Source organism: Phyllostomus discolor, chromosome 6, assembly GCF_004126475.2.
Source record: "Phyllostomus discolor isolate MPI-MPIP mPhyDis1 chromosome 6, mPhyDis1.pri.v3, whole genome shotgun sequence".
NCBI lineage: Eukaryota > Metazoa > Chordata > Mammalia > Chiroptera > Phyllostomidae > Phyllostomus > Phyllostomus discolor.
The window spans coordinates 156312990-156337313 of NC_040908.2; the positions used below are offsets into that span (position 1 = coordinate 156312990).

General features: G+C 64.9%; 2 protein-coding genes across 51 annotated transcripts in view; one reads left to right on the forward strand and one right to left on the reverse strand.

Annotated features, from left to right (window-relative positions):
* The window catches only part of MADD (MAP kinase activating death domain), a 40680-nt gene extending 35331 nt beyond the window's left edge, over window positions 1–5349 (forward strand). For 18 of the 50 annotated variants that reach the window (XM_028515166.2, XM_036029343.1, XM_036029351.1 and 15 more), the window contains 5 exons: window positions 70–142; window positions 269–375; window positions 2496–2565; window positions 4348–4394; window positions 4745–5349. In XM_028515166.2, coding sequence (XP_028370967.1) covers window positions 70–142; window positions 269–375; window positions 2496–2565; window positions 4348–4394; window positions 4745–4849 — 402 coding nt within the window. In that variant the 3' untranslated portion in view covers window positions 4850–5349. Of the gene's footprint in view, window positions 1–69; window positions 143–268; window positions 376–2303; window positions 2313–2495; window positions 2566–4347; window positions 4395–4744 lie in introns of all 50 variants that reach the window. The other 32 variants (XM_028515184.2, XM_028515173.2, XM_028515186.2 and 29 more) reach the window with 2 other exon arrangements.
* On the reverse strand, window positions 4670–23832 carry MYBPC3 (myosin binding protein C3). The gene is made up of 35 exons (XM_036029380.1): window positions 23776–23832; window positions 22404–22670; window positions 21501–21620; window positions 21328–21420; window positions 21093–21241; window positions 20180–20297; window positions 19684–19732; window positions 19527–19556; window positions 19298–19351; window positions 18887–18889; window positions 18559–18576; window positions 18115–18278; window positions 17021–17153; window positions 16765–16767; window positions 16522–16646; window positions 16331–16436; window positions 16062–16228; window positions 15495–15660; window positions 14618–14724; window positions 14503–14532; window positions 13431–13570; window positions 13121–13201; window positions 12345–12504; window positions 11916–12020; window positions 11630–11818; window positions 10431–10565; window positions 10099–10266; window positions 9338–9426; window positions 9018–9213; window positions 8596–8735; window positions 8204–8363; window positions 7964–8100; window positions 7489–7675; window positions 6585–7254; window positions 4670–4681 (listed from the first exon to the last, which is right to left on the reverse strand). The coding sequence occupies exons 1-34, from the start codon at window positions 23798–23800 to the stop codon at window positions 7244–7246; spliced, it is 3825 nt and encodes a 1274-aa protein (XP_035885273.1). The 5' UTR covers window positions 23801–23832; the 3' UTR covers window positions 4670–4681; window positions 6585–7243.
* Between the last annotated feature and the right edge of the window lie 492 nt (window positions 23833–24324).

Here is a 24324-nt window from a genome sequence, read left to right on the forward strand (position 1 = left end):
TCGAGGAGGGGAGGGCGGGGCTCCGGAAGGCGGGGTGACGGGCCGCTCTCTCCCATGTGTGTGCCGCAGTGCCGGGAGCTGTACTACTGTGTGAAGGACAGCATGGAGCGCGCCGCCGCCCGGCAGCAAAGCATCAAACCCGGTGAGGAGAGCTCGCCGAGCGCGTGCCTTCCATGTGTTCCCATCGGTCCCCGGGAGTGTGGGAGCCCTGGCAAGGGCTGGGGGTCCCCACCCCCCAGTTGGCTGATGACCTCCTCCGTCCCCCCAGGGCCTGAACTAGGCGGCGAGTTCCCTGTGCAAGACATGAAGACCGGCGAGGGCGGCTTGCTGCAGGTCACCCTAGAAGGGATCAATCTCAAGTTCATGCACAGCCAGGTAGGTGCAAGTGGCAGCTCAAGACTTCCTAGCCCTGTTGTTCCATCTGCAATAAGGGTCAGTGTCGAGGTCCCCGGTGCTTTCCCAGGGAGCGGGAGAGGGCCTCTGAGGCCAGGGGGAGGGCGGGAGCAGCTGGAGCAGCTGGAGCGGAGAGAGGAACCAGAGGGGCACAGTGACGCTCACAGGCACCTCGAAGGTGCGGCGGGGAGGTTAGCGGGCGCCCGGGCACAGGTTAGACTGGGAGGCGCCGTGTGAGTGGGAGCGTCGCCCTCGGCCCTTCTTCGCAGCGTCTGCCTTCCCTGTTGGGGGGCGGGGTTGTGCTTTTGCTTGGCGGTCCCGCTTGGAGAGTCTAGACCAGCTGATCTTGTGTGTGCGTGAAGTTTGCACGCGCGTGTGTGCGGATGTGTGAATAGCTTGTGTCTGTCCCATCTGGAGTGTGTGGTTGCTTTTTTCTCCGGCTGATTCTTCTTCCCACTCTTTTCCCTCCTCCACGTGTGCCCCCCACTCTGTCCCCGCTCCACCGGCCCACGCCCCTTCTTTTGACGGGGCACACTTCGGGAGACATCTTCCCCTCACGGTGACTCCACAGTAGGAGCTGACATTTTTCTTTCTCTTGGTGGTTTAACTCAATGTTACTTTTCCTCTCCGTGGACGCCTAAGCTCTTTCCTTTGAGGCCAGCGCTCCCTCCCAGGTCCGCTCCTAGTTCTGACTGCTCACCCAAGTGCCTTCCCCGCCCGTCCCGACACACCGGTTCCCCTCCCAAGGCTCCAGCCCGAGCCCTAGCAGAGTGTGTGAAGCGCCGCAGCCCCGCCAGGCAGCAGACCCTCGGGGTGGGGGCGGGGGAGAACCCCCGGACTCGTGCCTCCCCTCCACTGGCCGCCTCAGTGCTCCTCCAGGAATCTGGCCGGCAGCTCTGCTGTGCCGGGTACCAGCTGCCCGGGCTTCTTGGCCGTGTACTTCCAGTAGCATATTTACTATGGTAACATTAGCATTTCCAACAGCATACTTGTAACAGTATACACAGCCCGAAGAGGGGTTTACCTGCATACTTTTCTGGACCACGAAGGTGCTGGCACTTCCTGGGGAGCAGGCTTCTTACCACACCGTAGTGCCTGGCCTCCCCTGCTGCCTCCCTTTCTGAACACAAGGTCTCGTGAGCACCCAGGCGCCCTCTTCCGGCTCCCACCCTCGGTCTGCAGCCCCTATGGGCGGACCTCACGCCGCGCTGTTACAGAGCCCTTACGGGCCTGGGCTGGAACCTAAGGCTTTGCCCTGAGAGAGCCCCCACAGAGAGGGCAAACCACACCCTGACTGACAATGAGATGAGGGCCGGGGGTCCACCTGCCGCCCCACAACCGCCTGTCGGAGTTGAGGGAGCCGGGACCCTCCAAGGGGCTCGTGCAGTCAGGCTCGCCCGTGGGGAAAGCGCAGTCTTCGGAGTCGGGACTGACTTGAACTCGGGGCCCAACTCCGTGATTCACGGGCAGATAAACCTCCCGGTCCTCGGCCTCCCACCTACAAAGTGAGGACAGCGCCCCCCGCTGGGCCCCAGAGACAGAAGGGCCGCAAACAGTGTCTGTAGAACTCCTAGTAGGTGCTCATGAGTGGTAGCCGTTGTTTCCATCACCGCGTGCTTCTCGGGAGAGCCTGGATCCTGGTTCAAGGAAGATAGCGCCGCGTCCGCCCCAAGGACAGTCCGAGGGGAGCTTTGCGCCCGTGCCAGCCCTCTGCGCCGGAGGAGGATGCATGGAAGGGTAGAGAGCTGATGGGCCGAGCGGGGGGACCCCCGGGACACAGTGTCCCTCAAACGCCGCCCTGGACACAGGGCACAGGCGGGCAGCCCGAGCCAGCAGAGGGGCCTTCGGGTTGGGTGTGGCCTTTACAACTAACGCCTTCATTTCTCTCCCATGCTTTCTCCTCCGGCCAGGAGCGGAAGGTACATGCCCTTTCTGCCTTCTTCGCTTCTTAGCGCTTTGAGTTGCGTGTGTGTGGATTCTCCTGTCCTCCCTTTGGGAAGTAGGCTTTCCGTGTGTGGGCGGGGCTAGAGCTGGGAGAGCGGGCGTCACGGGGCGACGGGGAGCCTCCAGGCCTTACCCCACCCTCCCTCCCTCTCTTGCAGGTTTTCATAGAGCTGAATCACATTAAAAAGTGCAATACAGTCCGAGGAGTCTTTGTCCTGGAGGAATTTGGTAATTACACTATTTTGCTCTTAGGTCTGGACTCACACGGCAGTAACTCAAACCTCGGAGCTCCAGAGGAGGGACTAGAGGCAGAGAGGACCACTGCAGAGAGGCCTGGAGGGGCCGGAGTGCTAGGGAAGAAGAGGGAACCCGAGAGGAGGGAAGGGGAGCCAGGAAAGAGAGACATGGGCCAGGGAGCGGGTCGCAGAGGAGCAAGTGGCCCCAGACAGGGCCGCAGCAGCTCGGGGGTGGCACCATCCGGTCCCACTGAACTAGCGCCACGCTCCCTCGTCCGGCCGGTCGGTCGGTCAGAAAGTGCTGGGGCAGAGCCGACGGGCAGTCCCCATGCTCTGCTCTGCTCCTGTCGCCTGCCATGCCCCCCTGGTGGCCCGGGGGACGCTGGGCGCCCCGGGGCCGAGGAGCCCCTGTGCTAGAGGAGCGGCGCAGACTCACTGTAGAGGGCAGGCGGCCTGGCGGCCTCAGAGGCAGACTGGCGGTTGGTCGTAGCTGGGAGCCGGCCTCCCGGGAGCCGAGCACCACGGGCAGTGTAGTGGGTTCTCGCCCTGGGGCTTTGAGTTCCTGCTGTGTCTGTGCTTCATTCTTCTGTGCCCCCATCGCTGCTATGAAAACCTTCGTCCTCCAGCAGGTAAAGTGACTTCGCTCGGCTGGTGCTGCCTCTCCCCCGCCCACTGCCCTGAGCCCTGCAGCGGGTGGGGCGGACCCCCTTCCACCCACCCGGCTGCTCACTCACACGTCGTCTCCTCCTTTCTCTCCCCATCCCCTGCATCCCCAGCCTCCTGCCCCCTGCGCGCTGGCTCGTTGGTCCTGAGTTTTTTCCCCTCTCTCTCCTGCCAGAGAGAGATTTGGGGGAATCTTCCGACTCAGGAGAGGACCTGGGCTTCTTGCTCCACCTTTGATGAGTTTATTCCCTGTGAACCCGGGTCCCCGAGAATTTGCCTCCCAGGGTCCGAAGGAGGTGTGGCCAACTCTCATGCTACCTTTCCGGCCCCCGGGGGAGGTTTGTGCCCCCTCCTCCCACCTCCAGGGGCCGTGATGACGGCGGAGCCCGGGGGCCTCACTCCTCCCTCTGGCCAAGCAGAGCCCCCGCATGGCTGGGGCGGGGCTGCCTCCTAGTCCTGCACTCGGGCTGTGGACATGTGTGTGTTTGCCTGATGCTCCCTGTCCCCTCCTCCCGGGTGCTGTACTCGCCTGTCTCTTCCGCTCCGTGTGTCTGCTCCAGAGCCCTCTGACGCTCTCCCTCACACGGGCAGGCAGGCCTGGGCCTCTCCTGCCACGCAGGGGAGGAGACGCACACGCCTGGTGGGTGTGGTGGCGTGCCACGTCTTCCTCCAGCCTCAGGACCCTCTGCGCAGGGGCGGGGGAGCGGGGGTGGGGGAGACAGGGAGCCCAAGTTTCAGGTTGGTCAAGGGTGAGTTCTCGGGCGTTTCAGCAGGTGAGGCACAGGCTAGACCGCTGTCCTCCCAGCCCAGATCGGGAGCCCCCGCCTGTACGTCTCGGGCCAGATGGCAGCAGCGGCCAGACTGGTGAAAGGCTGACCTGCCCCCATAGAAGTGCGGGGAGCTCCCGCTGACCTCGGAGCGCGGGGTCCGGGAGGTGTCCTCTCATGCTGCGGGCGCTGGACAGACACTGTCACAGCCTGCACTGCAGCCACTGGGAGAGGCCGCAGAGGGGAAGGGGACCCTGGTGCCAGGCGCTGCCGCCTGGGGGAGCGTGGCACCATCGCTCTTAGTTTTGAACTTTCTGTTTTGTCTCTTGCCCGTCCGGTTTTAGTTCCTGAAATTAAAGAAGTGGTGAGCCACAAGTACAAGACACCAATGGTGAGTGTGCCGCCCGACTCGGAGGGGCCAGTCTGCACAGGGCTCCCTGGGGCCTCGGGCAGAGCGGGGCGGGCCCTCTGAGAGCACAGGGTGAGGGGTGATGAGGAACAATCAGAAAGGCGAATTGGGTCCAGATGCCAAAGGTTCACCTGAAGCCGAAACAGGCCTTCAGCCCCGGGAAGGGTAGAGACACACACTGATCCGCTGCCACCCCCCGCCCCCGGCCAGCTCTGAGGCCACCGGGGCCCGGGCCCAGCGTCGGGGCAGGGGCTTCCTGCCGGGCCGGTCTCCGCCTGTGGGGGCGTGCGGGTCTCGGGGGTGCTGACCTGTCTGCCTTCCCTCCCCTCTAGGCCCACGAGATCTGCTACTCCGTGTTGTGTCTCTTCTCATACGTGGCTGCCGTTCGTAGCAGTGAAGAAGATCTCAGAACCCCTCCCCGGCCTGTCTCTAGCTGATGGAGGGGGTCAAGGCTGCCCCGGCCCAGGGGACGCCCCTTGCCTCTTGCTGTTCCCAACTGCACGGTGCTGCCGGGACGAGAGGTGGATGACGCGTGTTACGTTCTCTGCGAGCCCCTCTCCGCGGCTTAGCCGGTCCCCGGTTGGGTGTCTCCGTCGGCGTGTGAGTGTGTCCGTCACAGGCTGAGCGAGTCCCTTCCACCTGCGCCGCTTCGCTCCCGGAAGACCGGTCTACTGTTCCCTCAGGGCTCGAGAGAGAGTGTGTGTGGTGTGTGTGTGTGTGTGTGTGTGTGTGTGTGTGTGGTTGGGCCAGGGGCTTCTGAGAACTCTTGGAGGATAGGCCCGTGAGAGCCCACTGCTCCGTGTCCTTGAGACACTTGTGTCGTGGTCCCTTGTCCTTGGCAGCCTGACCTCACGGCTGGGCGCCTGGAGCAGTCCCACTCTGGGGAGCAAGGGAAGCTTGAGGCCTGTCCCCCCCGACGAAGGCCCGGCAGGGAGAGGAGGAAGTCGGGGGCGGCCGAGGGAGAGGCAGCCGCCCTGCTGCCTCACGCACTGGCTGGCTGGGCAGGCAGCTCCCGCCCGTGGGCCCCACGCGTCCGCTGCCCACAGGGCCGCCGGCTCTGCACTGGGCAGGTGCCTCCTGCAGGTCTGCCTTGCCTTGGGCAGGAGCCTCCAGGGACCACGGGCTGCCCTGCCCTGCCCAAGAACCAAAGGGGTGGGGAAAGGCCAGGTTCAGCTTACAGTCCCTGTCTCCTGGCACCGGATGCCAGAAGCGGGAGATGGCCTGTGAGTGGGCAAGGGATGGTTGTATATATTTATTTCAGCCCCACGTTATTTATAGAAAATGTACAGATGTGAATGTGCAATAAATGTCCTTGAGTCTCCTTGGGCTCCCGGCAGTAAACCACCCCTCCCCTCGGCCTGGGCCTGAGGAAAGCTGACCCTGGGCTCTACAAAGTCACCTCCGGTCTGAAGGGCCCAGGGAGACCAGGTCGTGCCCATCTGAGCCTGGCTTGCCGAAGCCACAGCCTCCCTCCCCTCCCTCCCCTGGGGCCCAGCAGGGCTCCTCCCAGGCTTCCTGGGCTCTCGGAGGGAGGTTGTGGCAGGGGCTGCCTTCCCTGTGGCACCCCAAGGCCCAGAGAGGGCTGCTGTGCTGCGAAGTGGCCACTAGAGGGGGCAGCCAACCTGGCTGACCCCTGAGCCCAGTGAACCTAGCAGAGAAGGAACAGGCGGGGCTCAGGTCCCAGCTCCCAGTGTTCCCTGCAGGTGTGATCCAGAGAGTGCGATGTGGCCAGGACCTGGGTCCCACGACCTGGAGCTCTGGGGTCTTGGCCAGGTGTCTCTCGGGCTGGGCAGAACGCCAAAGAGCAACTCTGGGGCCCACCTTCACGGAATGCATTCTCTAAGCCATGGGCAAACCTCCTCCTCCCTGGGCAGGAAGGACCATTTACTCTCTATCAGGGCACCTCTGAGACCTGCCGGCTTCCTCCTCCCAAAAGGAAAGTGACGATCAGATGAGGGCTCCCCCTCGGGGAAGGAAGGACAGAGTAGGGCCCTGTCCCGCCATCTTCCCGGTTCCCGGTATCTTGCCCTGGTCAGGGTCACTCCTGGTGGGGTTCGGGTGTGCGTGGGCTGTGGGCTTGTGCCCACTGAGACCCCAGAGCAGTCTATGCAGCTCTGCCCCGTCCTGCTGTGACCTCGCGGGTCGCCGGAGTGGAGAAGGCGCGGGGCACACGGGACCCGGCAGGGGAGTCTCGGCTGGCAGCCCGGCGGCCAGGGCCCGAGCCCCATCACGGCTCCTCAGTGTGCTCTCCTGGAGGGCACGCAGGGTTCGGGGGGGAGACCGAGCTTCTCGTGCTCATGTTTTCGGAGTTTAGGGTTCCACTCTGGGCCACAGCGGACCCCATGCCTTCAGTGCATCCTGAGGAGCCACGGGGCTTCCCCGTGCTCGGTGTGGAAACAAGCACACGGGACAGGGAGAGCCAGGTCTCTTGGTCGCGCCGACCCTTTATTGCGCTTACACACCAGGAACACGGGGCGGCCAGGGGGGCTGTCCGTGAGCGTCGCCATCTGAGCCCACTCGCTTTCCGCCCTGACGATCCGAGGGCCTCTGGCAGGTGCGCTGACACCTGCTCCTCACTCCGCTGCCCTCCCGGTGCCGCCCCAGCCAGCCCAAGACACGCCCTTGCACACACACACACACACACACACACCCAACAGCAGGAAGGAGGCTTGTCCGGCTTCCGCCAGGCTCCTGGCGCTCGGCTGGCACCTGGCACCACCTGTGACACAGGTTCCCTCGTGAGACAGCCGGACTGACCAAGAGCTCGGCCTCTAGTCTGGGCCCCGGGTGGCCTGGAGCACCCACCTGGCCGTTCCCAGGAGCCATCCTGGTCACTGCGGCACTGCGGGAGAGAAGGAGGCGGTGCCACACACGTGCCGTGCCTCCCAGCACCTCGAGGGTCTTCCCGGAAGGCGGGAGGTGGGCAGCTCGCGCAGCTGGGCCCAGAAGCCGGTACCAGTGGGATGTGGCGGTCATTGCTGTTTCAGCCAGAGCTGCTGCTCGGGCCAGGACAGCAGAGTCCCCGCCAGCGCCTGGCCCTCCCCCCACCCCGGGCCCCGCCCAGCGGGCTCCTCACCTCGCACCTCCACGCGGCACTCGCACTGGGCCTCGCCCTGCAAGTTGGTGGCCCTGCAGGCATAGATGCCCCCGTCGAAGGGGCAGGGCTTTCTGATCTCCAGGGTCAGCACGCCCTGCTTGCTGAACATGCGGAAGCGGGCGTCTTTGCCCAGGTCCAGGCCGTTCTTGAACCAGGAAATCTTGGGCTGTAAGTCAGGGAATGGAAGGGGGATACCATCTCAGGTTGAGGCGTCCGGCAGGAATGTAGGGAGACTGGCAATTGTGCATCTATTCCGGAGTCCCGAACTATGGGCCAGGCTGGGAACATGGCTGAGGGAGGGGGCCGAGGCCCCGCTGGGGAGAGGACCCGGGCTCTGAGGCCCAGAGGCAGCGAGGAAGCTGGGAGGGGCGCAGGCTGCAGGGAGGACTGCTGGAGGCCAGAGCCCCTGGGCCCTGCCTCCGGGGTCCGCCTGGACCTGGCCGGAGTCCCCTACCTTGGGGCTACCCCTGACGGCACAGCAGAGCGTAGCATTGTAGCCAGCGATGACCGAGCGGTTCACCAGGGGGCGGGTGAAGCTTGGGGCCTCGGAGAAGTCCAGGGCTTTGTACTTGGGTGGCTCATATGTGATGGCTGTGGGCAGGAGGGCTTTGTACCAACAGGCCCCCCTCCCAGTCCCCACTGTCCCCCACCCCCCCCCCCAGCTGCCCCGGGGGTGGGAGTGAGGGTGCAGCACCTGATCTGGGGATGAGGACAGGCTTCTTGGTGGTGGCGGCTTTGTCACTGGGCCCCACCATGTTCTGGCTGAAGACCCGGAAGTAGTAGCTATTGCCAATGATGAGGTCGGACACCACACACTGGGTGCGGCGGTAGTGCTCCAGGACCGTGAACCACTCCTGCGGGTGTGGAGGAAAGGGGGTCGTCACTGGGGCTGGGGCTGGCCCTACTTCCCACCAGGGGCCGCTCTCGGGCACCCCTGGCATCTGTACCCCAACTGTGGAGGGAAGCAGATCACAGAGGGAGGGTGAGCGGTGGGCCCATTCTAGGGGCAGCTGAGACTTGGCGCCACCAGGCCCTAGGAATGGCGTGTGGGCGGGGGAGGAGGGGGACCCAGGGCCCCAGGCTCACCATGGTCTTCTCGTCCGCTTTCTGTACCGTGTAACCGCAGAGCTCCGTGTTGCCATCATCCTGTGGGGGCTTCCACTCCAGAGCCACATTGAAACCCCATGTCTCCAGGACCTGAATGTCCTGGGGAGGGCTCGGCTTGTCTGCGGGAGACAGACCCCGCTGCTGGGTCATCCCAGCTCCCGACACTGCTGCCTGAAGGCAGGGAACACCCACTCTGGGGAACCCTGTCACCCTGCCCATCGCCCCGCCGGCCTGGGCCTGGCTGCCACCTTCTGTGGGGTTCTGGGCGTCCCAGGGGAGGGGCCCAGGACTGCAAGGCCTGATGCTCTCTGGGTGGGGTCCTCGGCACCGGGCTCTGGCAGCCCGCCTGGCACAGGGACAGGGAATAAAGGGGCTCCGAGGGAGGCCCCGGGGCCACGCACCGACGACCTGCAGGACCAGCATGGCCTTGTCCTCCATGCTCTCGATGCGCAGGGTCACCTGGTAGGTGCCCGAGTGCGCGCGCTGGGCAGCCCGGATGAAGAGGATGGTGTCCGTGGGGCTGTTACGGATGTTCACCTCCTGGCCCTGCAGCGGCTGCCCCTCTTTGGTCCAGGTCACCTGCGGCCGGGGCTTGCCCTGTGGGGAGGGACCGCTCGCCCCTGAGCCTGGCTGTCCCTGAGGGCCGGCCACTGCCCTGTCTCCGTGTGGCTCGCCCTGAGGCGCACCCATCTCCCAGGACAGAGGAGGGGACCGGCCCTACCTGGAAAGGAATGAGGAGGTTCACAGGCTCCCCGACCCGCCTCTGGATGGTCTGGCGTAGGTGCCGGGGCAGCTGGAGCCGGGGCCGCTCTGTGGGGACAAAGTGGGCGGCTCAGCGAGAGCCAGCCACAGCCCGAGGCCTGAGGAGTGCCGAGGCTCTGCTCTCTCCGGAGCCGGAGCCGGGCCCAGAGAGCTGTGGCTGGGCTATCCCCCCGAGCTCCCCCTGACCCAGCCACAAACGGTCACAAAGGCCCTGCTCCCACCCAAGCCTCACCGCACCGCCACCCGAGGCAGGGGCCAGAGGGCAAGCGCTGAGGTCACACAGGCCAGGATGCAAACCCAGGCCCCAAGTCTGCCGTCTCTTTCCACTCGGAGAGCCAGTCCGTACACAACGGACCCTTTGTCGGAAAGTGGGCCCCAGATGGGCCAGTTTGACCCCCCAGTGGCCTCACTGCTCAGTCCTGAGCAGATGGACACACTCTACCTGCTGGAGCTGAGAGGCTCACAGAACAGAGCTGGAAGGTGGTGGTGTAATCACCTCCATTCTCCGTGTTCCAGACTGGGGTTGACGTGGAAAACCGAGAGGACACTGTGCAGGGTTTGCCCTGGGCCTGGGGCGTGGTGGTTAAAGGCCCCTGCCTCTCCTGCCCCCGCCCAGTGCCGAGCCCCTCCCTCAGGGAAGTTCTCTCTGACCCCCCACCTCCACTGGCACCACAGGCAGGCGGCAGCGGCAGGTCTGGTGACCATACGAGGGGCACTCACGCAGTATCTCCTGCACCGTCACGGGCTCCTTGGTGGTGGCGGGGCTCCCGGGCCCTGCCACGTTGTGCGCCCGCACCCGGAAGAGCATCCGGGCCCCCGTGGGCAGGTCCTTCACCAGCATCGAGGTGCGCTCTGTCAGCCCCTGCAGGGCCGGCACCCACTCGGAGCCTGGTGCAGGGGCAGGGTGGGGGAGAGCAGAGGCAAGACCACGGGCAGGGTCAGTGTCAACACCCCACCCCGCAGCCCTGCCTCTGGCGGCCCCCACTGCAGAGAGCGCCCAGTGGGGTGGCAGGTGCCCGGCCTGGGGGCGGCTCGGAGAAGGGGACACTCACAGCCCTCCTGGCAGTACTCCACACTGTAGCCGTCCAGGCCTCCGGCTCCCTCGCGCTCCGGGGGCCGCCACTTGAGGGACACAGTGGTGTCGGAGACGTCCTCCACTGCCAGATGGGTGGGTTCGCTGGGGGGCCCTGGGCAGACGGGAGGCCGGAGAGGGGGCTGAGTCTCCTGGGGGGGTCTTCCCCTTCGGCTGGCTGTCAAGCACTCTAAGAAATTCTCCCACTCCGTTAAAAGATATGGCTCTAGACTGGCTTAAAAACGAACAACAGTGACGGGAGAGGGCTCCGTCTAGGAGAAGACGCCCAAAGGACACACAGAGGTTAGAAGAAGCCCCTTGGGTCTGATAGCCTAGAACATGCTAGAATGTAACTGAAGGAAAAACCAGCCTGAACCTCGGGGTGTCCTTCCCTGGGATCAGGTGAAGCTGACTCAGAGCTGAGCAAACTGGAAGTCAGTCCCTAAAGAGAGAGCCCGGACCCTTGTCCCCACAGGCCCCCCTTGTCCTGCCACCTCCTCAAGCCTTGCCCCCGCCTGGGCTGGAGGGGATGCCTGCCTGGCCTCAGGCGGCTGCCCTGAAGGCTCGCTCATCCTGGCAGGGACAGGCGTCCTCAGGAGCCTGCCTCTCCGTCAGTGCCTGCACTGCCCTGTGAACCTGCATTGTCCAGACGTCCAGACATGGAGAGGGAGGCTTGGAGGGGGACAATGACCCCAGGGGGCCCTCCCGAGGGGCTGGCTCTGCCCACCTGGTCTCCAGCTCCTGGCCCAGGGCCCTTCATGCAGACGGGTGTCCCTCGGCACCCCCCACCCGCCCTCACCCTGCCCCGCACATGACAAGCCCTGGCGGAAGGGAGCAGGGATCGCAACGATGACTGTTTACAGAGCCCCTGCCAGCGGCTCTGCCCGCATCATCTTGTGGCCCCCACACCCGCTCTGCGAAGGGCTAGACGTTATCACGTCCCCCGCTTCCTACTGCTGAAAGGCGAGCCCCATTAGGGGGCCTGAGTCTCAGCTCCACCCCCCACCAGCTGGGTGACCTTGAGCAAGTCACGTCACTGCTCAGAGCCTCCTCACGCTCTCCTTCTGTGAGGTGAAGAGGAGCACCCCTGATTTCAGATGACAGACCAGGCAGAGAAACGCCCACGCAGAGCGGCTGCGACGATTGGGCCTCGGCACCGGGCGGGGTGGGCGGGCTCACCGACAGGCATGAAGGGCTGGGAGGCCGGGCTCGGCCGGGACATGCCCACGGCGTTCACGGCGTAGACGCGCATCTCGTAAACCACGCCCTCGATCATGCGCCGCGCCTCGTGGCTCAGCTCCCGCAGCAGGTCGAAGTTGAGTCGCATCCACCTGTAGCTCTTCTTCTTCTTGCGCTCCAGGATGTAACCTGAGGAAGGGAAGCAGGAGCTCTGGCCTGGGACCCAGGCACCCCCTCCCCTCAGCAGCCCCAGTGCCCTCAGATCTGCCACGGTGCCTGCACTCACCCAGCACTGGCTGCCCGCCGTCGTAGGCGGGCGGTTCCCACTGCACCGTGCAGGAGTCCTCGCCCACGTTGCTGATCGTAGGGGCCGCAGGGGCATCCGGCACATCTGGGGGGAGGCGTGGGCCCACCTCAGCCTTGCCCGGGCCTGAGGTCAACGTTGCTTGCCCCCTTACCACTCCAACGAACAGCTACAGGCTGCCCCCACCACCCCCAGAGCCAAAGCAACCTTTCCAGAATGCAGTTCTGACCGTGTGGCCAGCCCTTTCTGGCTCCCCACTGCTCACACTCACTCGCTCATGTGCTAGTCCCAGCCCTCCCTCTCCATGCATCTGAGAGCCTGTCCTTGGCTAGGTGGCTAACTGAGTAATGGACGGCCTCACCCTGGTTGCCCTCTCTGTTTCCTGTGTGGACCCCAGCCAGCCGGCCTCACCGATGACCTTGACTGTCAGGTTGACCTGGTCCTCGCCCACAGGGTTCTTCACCGTGACAGTGTAGACACCCTCGTCCTCCTTCTCGGCCCCCTCAACAGTGAAGATGCTGCGGTCCTTGGTGGTCTCCACTCGGACGCGGCCCTCGGTGTCACACAGCAGCTGGTGGGGGGAGGTGAGGGGCAGGGCCCACGTTGGACTCCAGAAGCTTCTGCAGCCTCTGGAACGGCCAACAGCCCCGAGATGGGGAGGGAGCTCAGCACGGGGTCCGTGGGGAAGGCACAGGCTGAGTGCAGCCTGCACCCGTGGGAGCCCCTAGAACAAAGGTCTTTCCTGAGCACCCGCCAGGGGTGAGGAGCCAGGGCAAGGGCCTCAGGCTCCAGCTCTGGCTTCATCCTGGAACTCTAGCGATCACTTATCCTCCCTGTGCCTCAGTTTCCTTGTCTGCTGAATGGGAACAACGGGACCTCACAGAGGTACTGTGAGGATGCCAGCAGACCTCAGCTGGGTGGGGCCCGACAGTGCCCCCTAGGGGAGGAAGAGCTAACTCCCACTGAGAGGGGCCCGAGAGCCCAACGCCTGGCAGGGGGGAAGCACGCAGTGAAGGTCGGCTCGGGAGGGCTTCCTGGGGCGTGGGCTGTAACCCTGCCCCAGGCGTGTGTGGTGTGCGTGCAGAGACCCTCCTGGGGCAGCAGTGCCACTGACCAGATGGGGCACCTTCACGGAGGACTCACCCAAGCGTGCAAACCAGCCTGGTCCCACCATCGGTCCCACTCACCTTCTTTTCGAACACCCACTCGTCACTGGCACCTGCATCCCCTGGGGCGTCGGGCGCTGGCCCAGCTGGGACCTTTGCCCCCTGGGAACAGAGCAGAAGGGAAGGAGGGGGAAGGTGGCTGACTCAGCCCGGAGGCAGGCAATGTGGTTCTCCTTTGCCCACCTCCCCTTCCGCCTACCGTCTGGTCAGCTGAGGCTGTGCGTCACCCGGTCAGGGGCCGCTGTAGCGCGCAGGTGGGGAGCAGGTCCCAGCACTCACTGGTCCCGACCGCCCATTTTGCAGAGGGGAAGTGGAGGAGGGCCCACGGTACCTGTGTGATGGCCTTCTGCCAGATCACAGTGGGAGCAGGGTCCCCGGAGATAGGGACGTCCAGGCGCAGCTTGTTCCCAGCCACGACCACGATGGTGTCTGGTTTGCGACCCGGGCAGTCCAGGTGGATCTTGGGAGGTGCTGGGGGCGGGGACATAGCGTAGGTCAGAGAAACGGGGGAGGGCCCAGGCCCAGGAAAGAGGGAAGACTGGAGGGAGCACAGGTCCCTGGCTGTTCCAGTACTGAGGTCCGGTCCACACGCAACACGATGCCGAGATCTGGGCCTGCAGCTTGAAGAGCTTTGACAAACGTATACACTGGTGTAAGCACCATCCAGTCAAGACCTAGAACATTCTATCACCCCAGGGAGTTCCCGGGGAGGTTTGTAACATCAGGAGGCCTAGGGTAGCATTTCTCAAACTGTGCTGGGGTGGGGGGATGGTGTGTGTTTGGGGGAAGGTGCAGGGATATCAGTGTCCTGCCAAAACAAACAAACAAACAAACAAACAAAAAAACAGAAACACTCCCACCACCCAATAACTGAGGAAACCCTGGATCAAACAAAGTTAAGCATGTTTCTTAACCAGGCAAGAGCGGGCAGGGGCGAGGGAGCAAGTATTCAGTGTTTCCCAAAGTTACTTCACCATGGAACCCGTCAGAATGGAGTATCGTGTATTAAGGGAACCCAGTTTGGAAAACACTAACCTAGAGCCTGCCTCAGCCTGGTCCACTCTGATGGAGTTAGGATTCTAAAATGCCCAACTAAAGGCTTGTCTAAAGTAGGAGAGACACTACTAAAAGCAGATACATTTAACAATAAGCTCTCCCATCTGTGCTGCCATTAGCAGCTTGTACACGGTTCCATCTCATCTTCCCTGCCGCCCTGGGGAGGGACCGCTGCTAGGCTCCCCGCCTTAGAGATGAGGAGACGGAGGCTCAGAGAGACCACAACTGGCCCGTGGTCCTGAGCGGCAGAGCCGGGGCTGGGTCTCAAGGTCCCTCTCCCAGATCCTTGAGGTCGTCCCCCCTGCCTGTGAGTGGAGGAGGGTGGCCCAGCGGGGCCCGAGACTCACCCTGCCTGGGCACGAAGTCGATCTTGACCTCTGCAAGGGAAGGAAGAGCAGGTGGCACCAGGGCAGAGGCAGGGCCTGGCAACAGGGCCCCACCGCCACCCCGGGCGCAGCTCACCCATGAAGTGGAGCTTGGCCGACAGGTTGCAGGCGAAGCCCTCCGGCACGAAGCTGTAGTCGGCCTCGTCCGCGGGCGTGACGTCGTCGATGGTCAGCTTGTGGACGCTGCAGGGGCAGCGCAGGCTCAGAGGGCCCCACCGGGCCACACCCCCCGGCCTCGCCAGACATCCTCAGCCAGCGGCCAGGGGGTCCTCGTCCCATCCTGGCTCACTGGCGTTCTAGTGTTTTAAGTGTTTGCTTGCTTGCTTGCTTTTTTAATTTTCCAGCTCCTTCACATGTTGTCAGAGGTAGGCAGGGTAGGAGTGTCCCCTTGGCTGGGCCCTTGGAGACTGGACAGTGGCCGGTCTCATTAATCTCCATGACCTTGGGCCCAGCACGGGCCAGCCCAGATGCTCGGGGCATGAGTAAGAGAGTGGGAGAGAGCGAGGGCCCCGCCAGAGCCGGCCCCCCCTCCCCGGCCTCCTGCCCTGCTCTGGCCCCCGCTGCGGGGGGTGGGGGTGACAGCGCTGGGGGCTCTGCGCCCGGCCTGTCTCTCTCTCTGCTCCTTCTCGTCTCTGGTGCGCCCCCTCTGCACGCTGCTTTCTCTGCACAGCTTTCCGTCTCTCTTTACCTCCTTGTCTTACTTTCTGTTCCAGGGTCTGTCCTGTCTCTGCCTGTGTGTCTGTCTTTCCGTCCATCTTTCTGTCCATTTCTCCCTCTTCGTCGGTCTCTGTGTCCACGCCTTTCTCCACCGCTGTCTCCGCTTCTGCCAGTCTTTCAGGGCGTCTCTGTGGCAGTCTCTGCCTCTCCGTCCATCTGTCTCTGTTCCTCTCTCTGTCTGTCCCTGCCCGCCGCAGCGGCCCGCCCCAGTGGCCCGGCCGAGCCTCCACACTCACCGCCCGATGTGTGACACCTTTATCCGGCTGTCGGGCACCAGCTCCTTCCCGTTCTTCAGCCACACGCCCCGCACGTTCTCGTCCGACACCTCGCACTTGAACACGGCCTGGTCCTTCGCACCCACTGTCAAGTCCGCGATGCTCTGATACACCTCCAGCTTTTTCTCTGCGGGGCGGGGCAGAGCCAGTGTGAGCTGGGGAGGGCGGCGGGTGGGTGTGGGCATGAATCCCCGTGGAGACCGCGTGGGCGTGTGAAAACACACATGTGCTTGTGTGAGTGTGATGCGCGTGTGCATCAGAAGGAACCTCAGGTGTGTGTGGTGGGAGGTGATGCTAATCAGGCCCACCTGACCCTCTGAGGGGGCCACCTCAGCATCCCCATTTTACAGATGAGAAAGGTAAAGCTCAGGGCATCAGAGGGACTTGCCCAAGGTCACACAGGCCTCCGTCCTGGGTTTGTCTGATTCCTGTGCTTGGCTGGCGAGGGGGGCGGGGTGGGGTCTGGAGCTGATTGGGCCCAAGGCCCTAAGGCCTCGTGTGCTCCCCCACCTGCCGCACGGGCCTCACCCTGCACGATGAGCTCAGCCAGCGCCTGCCCCCCACTGGTGCGCAGCGCGTAGTGCCCAGCGTCCTCCAGCGTCGCCTCGTTGATGATCAGGTGGTGTCTCCGGCCGTCCTTCTTGAACCGGTACTTGAAGGTCTCTTCCCGGGTCAGCTCCACCCCATCCTTCAGCCTGGTGGGTAGGCGGGCGGGGGCGGCAAGCGCTGTGGCCTCCTCCGCGGAGGCCCCGGTCTCCCCGCCCCAGCCCCGTCCCCAGTCCCGCCCCTGGACTCACCACTTGACCTGGGCCCCCTCCTCGGACACCTCGCACTCAAACTCCACCCGCTGCCCCACCATCACCAGCTGGTCCTCCAGGGGCCTCGTGATCAGCACGGGGGGCTCTGTTGAGGCACGGAGACTGTGACAGACGGGCCCCTCTGTGGCCCCCCCCTCCCGCGGTCCAGGGTCCTGGGGCCCCGGGCCCACCTTTGACGAAGAGCTCGGTGCTGCACTTCTCGCCACCCACCACGCACTGGTAGGCCGCGTCGTCCGCCAGCGAGCACTGGCTGATGGTCAGCGTGCGCTTGGCGCCGTTGGACTCGAAGATGTACCTGGGCGGGGCCGCGGCGGAAGAGGGGTGAAGGAGCCGCACACTCACCTCCTGGAGTCCCCCCCCCCCGCCCCGTCAGACCCCGGCCCCTCCCCAGCCTCCCAGGAGCCGGGCCTTACTTGCTGTGGAACAGAAGGGGCCATTGGAGGGTCCCGGTGGGAAGAAGCGAGACCGAGAGGAAAAGGGTGAGGAGCAGAGATGGGCAGACACAGAAAAAGGAGGAATTAGACCCAGAGAGAGAGAAATTCGGAGAGACAGACAGGGAGAACCCGGGGGGAGGTGCCGAGAGAGCAGGGCTGGGGGCAGCCCCCTCCCTGGGGAAACCCCCTCCCCACACTCCCCCGCCCAGAACCTGCTCCCTGCCCCTGGCCGCACCTGCCGCTCATCTGGATCTCCTGTCCATTCTTCAACCACTTGACCTCGGCGTCGGGGTCGGCCAGCTCCACGGTCAGCCGGATCTTGTGGCCTTTGCTCACTTGGTAGGCCGGCTGCAGCTTCTTCTGGAAGGCTGAGCACCACCCCTCAGCCCTGGCGACCCTGCCCCCCGCCCCCCACCCTCCCCCGGGGCTGGCCCTGGTGCAGAAGGCTCCCACCCCACGGCGACTGCGGCCGAGGGCCGGGGTCCCACACCCCCCACCCGGTCTCCATGTGGCTCTTTGCCCCTGTGTGTCCCATATGCCTGTTGCCTCCTGGTCTCCCTCGGGGTCCACCCGCTCAGCTTGGGGACAGGGGTGGGGGCTTCCAGACAGACAGACGCTTGGCAGGGAAACAGGGGAGGAGCTGAATGGGCCTTCTCTACCTCCGGAGTCTGTTTCCACAGCAACCTCCCAATTTTCCCACTCCTACCAGGTGTCCCCACCTCGAGGGCCAGGGAGGGCCTCTCTCCAGGCTCATTTTCGGGCCGGGGCAGGTGGGGGGCTGACCAACACCTTGAAGGGGAAGGGCCAGCCCGGCCCTCTCCTCTGACCTGCCCTGGGGTTGGGGGGGACGTCTAGCCCCCGCCGGCCTGTGTGTCCTTCTGTTCTGTGTGCCTGTGAGGAGGGTGAACAGGCCCGTTCTTCCCCAGCTGCGGGTCTCCCGCCTACACTGGCTCCTTCCCTTTTCCTCGGGCGGGGCAAGGCCTGGGCAGGCTTCTTCTCTCCTCCAGGGCCAGTGAGGGAAGGAGGAATCACCCGGCTTTTACTAGGGGAGCAGGGCTAACCTGGGCTCCGTCCTCTCCCTCAAGGTCTCTCTGGTCTAGCCTTTGCCCTCCTCCCCCTCCGTGTGGAAGGAGCCACCCTGGGCACCCCCGTTTTTGTCCTACACGGGGGGAGGGCGGCCAAGCTGCGCTCTCCTCCGTTCCTGGGCTATGCTGCACTCTTTTCCCATGTATGTGTGTGTGAGCATGTGTGTGCGTGTGCACGTGTGTGAGTGCATGTGTGCATGCATGTGTGTGCATGCATGTGCGTGTGTGCGGTGGGCTGGCCAACCTGTGCTCTTCTTCTCGTCGCGCTTCATGCCCTTGAGCCTCTTGAGCATGCCCCGCAGGTCGGTGACGCCGTGCTGGAAGGCGATGCGCTCGTACTCCGAGGGGGGCGCCTGCCGCAGGATCTCCCACACGTCCTCCTCGGCCGGGGCCTCCAGCTTCGCGTCCCTGTGTCCGCAGCCCACGCGTGGAGGCCTCAGGGGTCACCCCGAGGCCAGGCCAAGATGGCAGCCCGCCTCCCCGGGGCAGGGCCTCCCGGGGCCAGGACTGAGGAGCCATGGCTGCCCCCCACCTTCTTGCCCCTTGGGCGCTGACGGGGCAGCTGGAGCCCGTGTGGGTCGGCAGCCAGTTCCAGGGGGCTTAAGGCTCAGCATGAGGGCTGGAGCAGGGGCAGGGGTCCTGGCGTGATTAGGGGTGGCAGGGGTGCCGGGCTTTGCCAGGTACTCACCGCGGGCTCCGGAAACTGCTGCTCCGGGGGGGAGGGGGACAGAAAGGCAGGGGATGCGTTAGAGGTGTGGGCCGCTTTCCCCTAAAGACTGGGGACTGCCGCCCACAGGCCCTCCCTCCTCCCTTCGGGTCCAGGGCACCTGTGTGACACACCACGGGCCCCAGCAGGGTCCCTGCAGGCCTGGAGGGCGGGTCTCGGGCAGTCACTGGGGGTTCTCACTCAGGCCTGTCTGATGACCGGCCCCACCCGGCTCTCGCCGACCACAGCCGTGGTGGGCCACGGTCCTGCCAGCACCCTGTGCCCCACAGCCCCCCGCCCCAGTGCTTACTCTCTGGCCGCAGCAGCATCGGCCACCACGCAGCATCCGGGAGGGAGGGAGAGGAAGCGGGCACAGAGGGCACGAGTCAGTCGGTTTGGGCTGGACGGGCAGTTCCCGCGGCCCCGGGGCCCTGTCCCAGCTTCTCTGGGGTCCCCGGGGCCTCTGGACACGCGCTACCACAGACCCAAGGGTGGGGCGGGCTTGAGGGCGCCAGCACGGCGTCAGTGCACAGGACAGCACGTCGGCAGAGTCCTCTCGACTCTCCCCCATGCCAGGATCGCCCCATTGACAGACGAGGGCACCAGCTCAGAGCGGGGCAGGACCGCTCAGGACCGCACCGCTGGAGACCGCAGCTCTGATTCGAGGTCACGCCCCCCCACCACCTGCCCCGGAGCTGCCAGTGGCGGCCCGGGGGCTCACCTCTTCTTCAGCAGCGAGCTGAAGTCCAGAGTCCCCGTGTCCTCATGGCTGTCACTGCGGAGAGGGACCCACAGTGAGGCTGCTGCGGGGCTGATTAGGAGGGGGCTTGGGAGCCGGGAGGTTGCAGGGGGCAGAGTGAGAGAAAGGGACACCGGACAGAGAGGGGCCCCCTGCCCACCCCCGACCCCCAGGGTCTGTGTGGGGGTCAAATGGGGGGGGTTAGGGGTACCTGACCCGCCGACTGCCTCCGGCCAGGCTCCTGTGGGAATTAGACCCAGTTCCTCACCCGCCCAGGGCAGCTCGCTCTCCCCCACACCCACCAACATCCTCCCTGACCCCAGCCGCACCCCCAGCCCCGACCCGCCCAAGGCCAGGTGGACACTCACGTGCGGCGGAAAGCTGACCGGAGGTCCAGGTCTGCGGGGCCGATGGCCTCTGGTGCAAAGAGGGAGACGAGACAAGGAAGGGGACTTCAGGGACGGCCATCCCGACATCGCAGACCTGCCCACCCGCGACCCCTTGAGTGTGAGCATCTGCCCCAGGACCCCACCCACATCCTGAGCCTCGCCAGGCTCCTGGCACCAGAGCAGGCAGCTTCTGGTCCCCAGCCCCAGAGACGCTCATCTCTCAGCTCTCCCTCACCTGTTCACCTGGGCCAGGCACCCGGGACGCCAAGATGAGGCCCAGACAAGACCTGGACTTGGGCGTCACCCCACCCCGACCCTGGGGGCCTCCGGCAACCTCGGGCATGCCCCTGCGCGTGGCCAGCAGTTGTGTAGCCAGGACGAGGCGTCCGCCTCAGTGTGGGGAAGCAGGGGCGGGGACAGGGGACAGGGCCCAGGGGGAGCCCGAGCTCAGGGCTGATGCCAGGGGCCCCCTCACCATGGACGGTGAGGTTGAAGTTGCAGCTGTCAAATTTGTCCTTGGTGGACACCTCGCAGCGGTAGCCTCCGGCAAGGTTGGCCTGGGCATCTGTGATGTGCAGCTCGAACAGGTAGACCTGTGGGGGCGAGGTGTCTGGGGAGCCGGGGCCGGGAGACGAGGCCCTTCACCCACACAGGAGACCGGGGGCAGCTAGTGGCCCCCAGCCTGCTCACCACCCCCCCCCCCCCCCAAGGCTCAGTTAGCCCGTGCAAGCTGATGCTAATAGCAAAAGGAGACCCTTCTCTTAGACAGGCAACTGCCATCTGCTGGCCCAGGATGGTGACACAGGAAAAGTCTGTGATGGCCACAAGGCAGATGGCGTTCGTGTAAGATGAGGCAGCACTGCGTGGTGCACTGCCCATGCTCCGGAACTTGGGGTCTGCCCTGCTGGAGGCCCCCCCAGGCCGGGCCGGGCTGCAGGAGAGTGGAAGGAGCAGAGGCTGGGCGTCTAGGTGCAGGTGCCAGGCCTGGACTAAGCAACCTCAGGCCGGCAGCAGCCACCTCTCGAACTTCGGTCCCCTTGTCTGTGTCATGAGTTGCCCTGTTGGGGCCCCTTTAGCTCAGATACCCCTCTGTCCAGGGGCTTTACGCCCTCACTGGCTGGTCCCCCCATGCTTTAGGATGTCCCTTGGCCTTCCTGAGCTCCCTGAGCCCCCAAGTTCCCATGTCCCACGGGTCCTCGGTGCCCCCTGTAACCCTCCTCTGAGCCTCTCTGTCTGCCCCATGTGCCTCGGGCCCCCCAGCTCACTTCCCTGGCTCCCCACCCCTCTCTGTGCACCCTCTGTGTGCCTCCGGGTTCACGGGGTCTGGATGCCCCCAGGCTCTCCGGGCCCCCCTCCCCGAGGGCGGGTTCTCCTGCCTCCGGACCCACCTTGCTTGCCCGGTCATAGCTGTCGTGCAGCTGCAGGTGCTGGCCCGCCTTGCTGCTCAGGTCCACCCACTTGCCCTTGAACCACTTGACAGTGGGCGGCTTCAGGAGGCTGGCCCCGGCCACGCGGGCTGAGAAGGTGATGCTGCCGCCTGCCAGGGAGGAGTGACAGTCTGGGCCTGGGGGGGTGCTCTGCTGCCCCTCCCCCCCACCCCGGCTGCGGGAGCCCCACACTCACCCACGGTCACCTCGCCATCCTGTGGCCGCATCACAAAGAGGCCGATGGGGTCATCGGGGGCACCAGGGCCATTGGGGGCTGCTGAACTTGACCCTGTGAGCAGAAGCCTTTGAGACCTGCCCTGGGACACCCCCAGGTATTGGCCCTGGCCCTCTCTGCCCAGCCGCTCTCACCTTCGGGACTTGGGGAGCCTCCTTCCACCTCAGTGGCTGAGGGCAGGGCTTCTGTGGGAGCCCCAGGGGCCTCGACGGGGGCGGGGGCAGGAGCAGGGCCTGGCTCGGGCGCGGCCTTCTCTGCACAGGATCGAGTGGGGGGTCGTGGAGCAGCTTCCAACCAGAGACGCCGCCTGTCGCTGGCCTCTCCTGCGTCTTTGCAGACCCCCCAGATACTGCAGAGCATTCAGGGCTTCGTCTGGTCCCTCTCTTTCCCTCACCCCCACAACCCCATCTCTCCCCTAAATTCTCTCCCTTTCTCCACACCACCGGGGGGAGCTCATGCACCCGCCCTTCTCCTCTGCCCCGGCTCTCCCGAGCTTCAGCCCCAAGGATCCACTGTCCACGGGGCATCTTAGCTGAGCAGAGATTCCAACACTCCCCCCTTCCTGCTCCCCAGGACCGCCTCTGCGGCGGCTCGCGCCGAGCGGGGGGCCAGCCTGCATCTCGCCCTCGCAGACCGTCTGCGCTCATGTCCCGGCGGGTCTGCTCTGACCAGTCCCAACGTCCATCCCTCCTTTCCTGCCCCGGGCCGGGCTCCCTCCACGCCCACGGCTCCCGGGGCTTCCCTGGGGCACACGGCCTGCAGACTGTGTGTGGGTGTCCGGCGTTATTGCATGGTTTATTTCTGAACTTCCCCCACCTCCACAGTGTCTGGAACAGGCCAGGGATCCACACGGAGGCACTCAGAGAGGCCTTGTGCTCTCAGAAAACGGGGGGCTTTCCTGGTAGAGAGCACAGCCGAAGCAAAGGCCAGAAAGCGGGAAAGCACCTCCTACACCCTGGGCACTGGAGAGGTGGTGGGGCTGCCCCTGCTCAAGCCCCAGAAGTTCAAACCTCGGGGAAGACTGATCAGGGCTTTACCTGCTTCGATGACCTTGAGGTCAAACTTGACCTTGGAAGAGCCGGCGATGACTGCGTAAGACCCCTGGTCGGCGGGGCCCACGTCCCTCACTGTCAGCGTGTGCCGCGTGCCCTCCGCCGCCAGGGCGAACTTGTCGCTGGCGCTGATGTCGTGGCCCCCTCGCTGCCAGCGCACCTTCACGCCTGCCCGCTCCGTCTCGGCCTCGAACACGGCAGGGCTGCCGGCGGCCACCTCCGCGGACCGCGGCTTCTTGCTGAAGGCTGAGACTGAGGGCCCAGTGCAGGCTGCAGGCGCCCCTGGCTGGCCTGTGCACCCCGCCCTGCCGCCCCTCTTATTAAATGCGGTGGTGACCGTTTTAATGCATCGCCACATTTAACGCGCCAATGGCTCTATCAGGTGGGTGCCGTTGGTGTGCCCATTTCTCAGGTGAGGACGCCAAGGCTCAGTCAGACAGGTTCAGTGACTCACCAACCCCACACAGCCAGTAGGCGGGAGAGCCAGGGCTGTGGTCCTAATCTCCACACAAGACTTCTGCTAAGTGCATCCCTGGGCAAAGCCAGCGATGAGCTCAGCACCCCAGCCCCCCCACTCCGCCATCTGGGGCTCTGGGCGAGGAGCATGTGCTGCCTACTTGGCTGTGGCTAAATTTATCCTCTAAGGGCCTCCGGCTCAGAACCAGCAACTGAGATAAAGCCGGTCTGGGAGGGGGCTGGGGGCTGGGGGCTGGATCCCTGCCCTGACTGCCTCACTGAGACACAGGCCAGGGCCGGGACCCTGTGGTCCTGTGAGAGGCTGTGACTTTCTGTGCCCTTGGCTGGGGCTCAGGCACCTCTTGACCTTCATGTCCCAGAGCAGAGGGCCTGCGCACCCTCCACAGGGGGGCCACGCCCAATGTGGGGGCCATAGGGGTGCCGGCTCCTAAAGCAGAGAATCTCACAGGTGGGAAAAAACCAACCCAGCCCCTCCTTGTGTAGATGGGGAAACTGAGACCCAGAGGGGGGAAGGGCTTGCCCAGAGCATTCAGTGAGCCTGGCTCGGGTCTATGCTCACCTGGGCGCCTGCCTGCAGGGGCCTTTTCCCCCGAAGGTACAGTGGGCCTACCCTTGTCGCAGCGGGAGGCGGGGGACAGGGCCGGGCAGGGTCCCCTGGAATCCTGGGGTGGGGGGATGGCCCTGGGGCCTCCTGCCTTGGCTGCGTCCCCTCTGTGCCCTCACCCGGGTTTGCCCTCAGGGAGGAGAAACTGAGAGTCGGGAAAGGACCCAGGAAGACAGTCCCCTGCTCAGGAGGCTGGTCCGAGGCTGGCCGCCCCCACCTGCGGCTGCCCCCAGGTCCCCTGCTACGTGCGCAGCCCACCCGAGGGCCCGGAGCTACCTGGCTTCTTCCCGGGCTCAGGCATCTTTAGGGAGGTCAAACCAGGAATGGAGCGGGTGCAGGCTGCCCACGGAGGATCTGAGCAGGGGCCCGTCCCCCCCACTATATAAGGGGCCCTCCCCCTCCCCAGGCCCCCCTTATCTGCCTCCTTCCCAGCTACCTGCTAAATATAGACAAATTCCAGAGAACAAGGGCTCTCCGGGAGAAGGTGGGGCCCCCCCGTTGCTCCTGGCTGGCCCCTGGCCCTTCCCCCACTGGCCCAATATGATGGCTCTGCACCCCCCAATCCTCGGTGAACCTCGGGGTACCCCAAGCCCTGTCTGCATGTCCACCTGAAACGTGCATCCTTGCTGGGGGACCTGGGCAATGGTTACGCACACAGATCCCAGCTGCTGAGTCCTGCCACAGCCACTCCCTCAACCTCCCCGTGCCTCAGTTTCCTCATCAGTAGCGTGGGGCCGGGGATATCGGCACCACCGCGTAGGGTTGGTTGCTCCGTGAATGAAGTGCAGTGGAAGCTCTGGAGCGGCCAGGCATGTGGGAAAACGC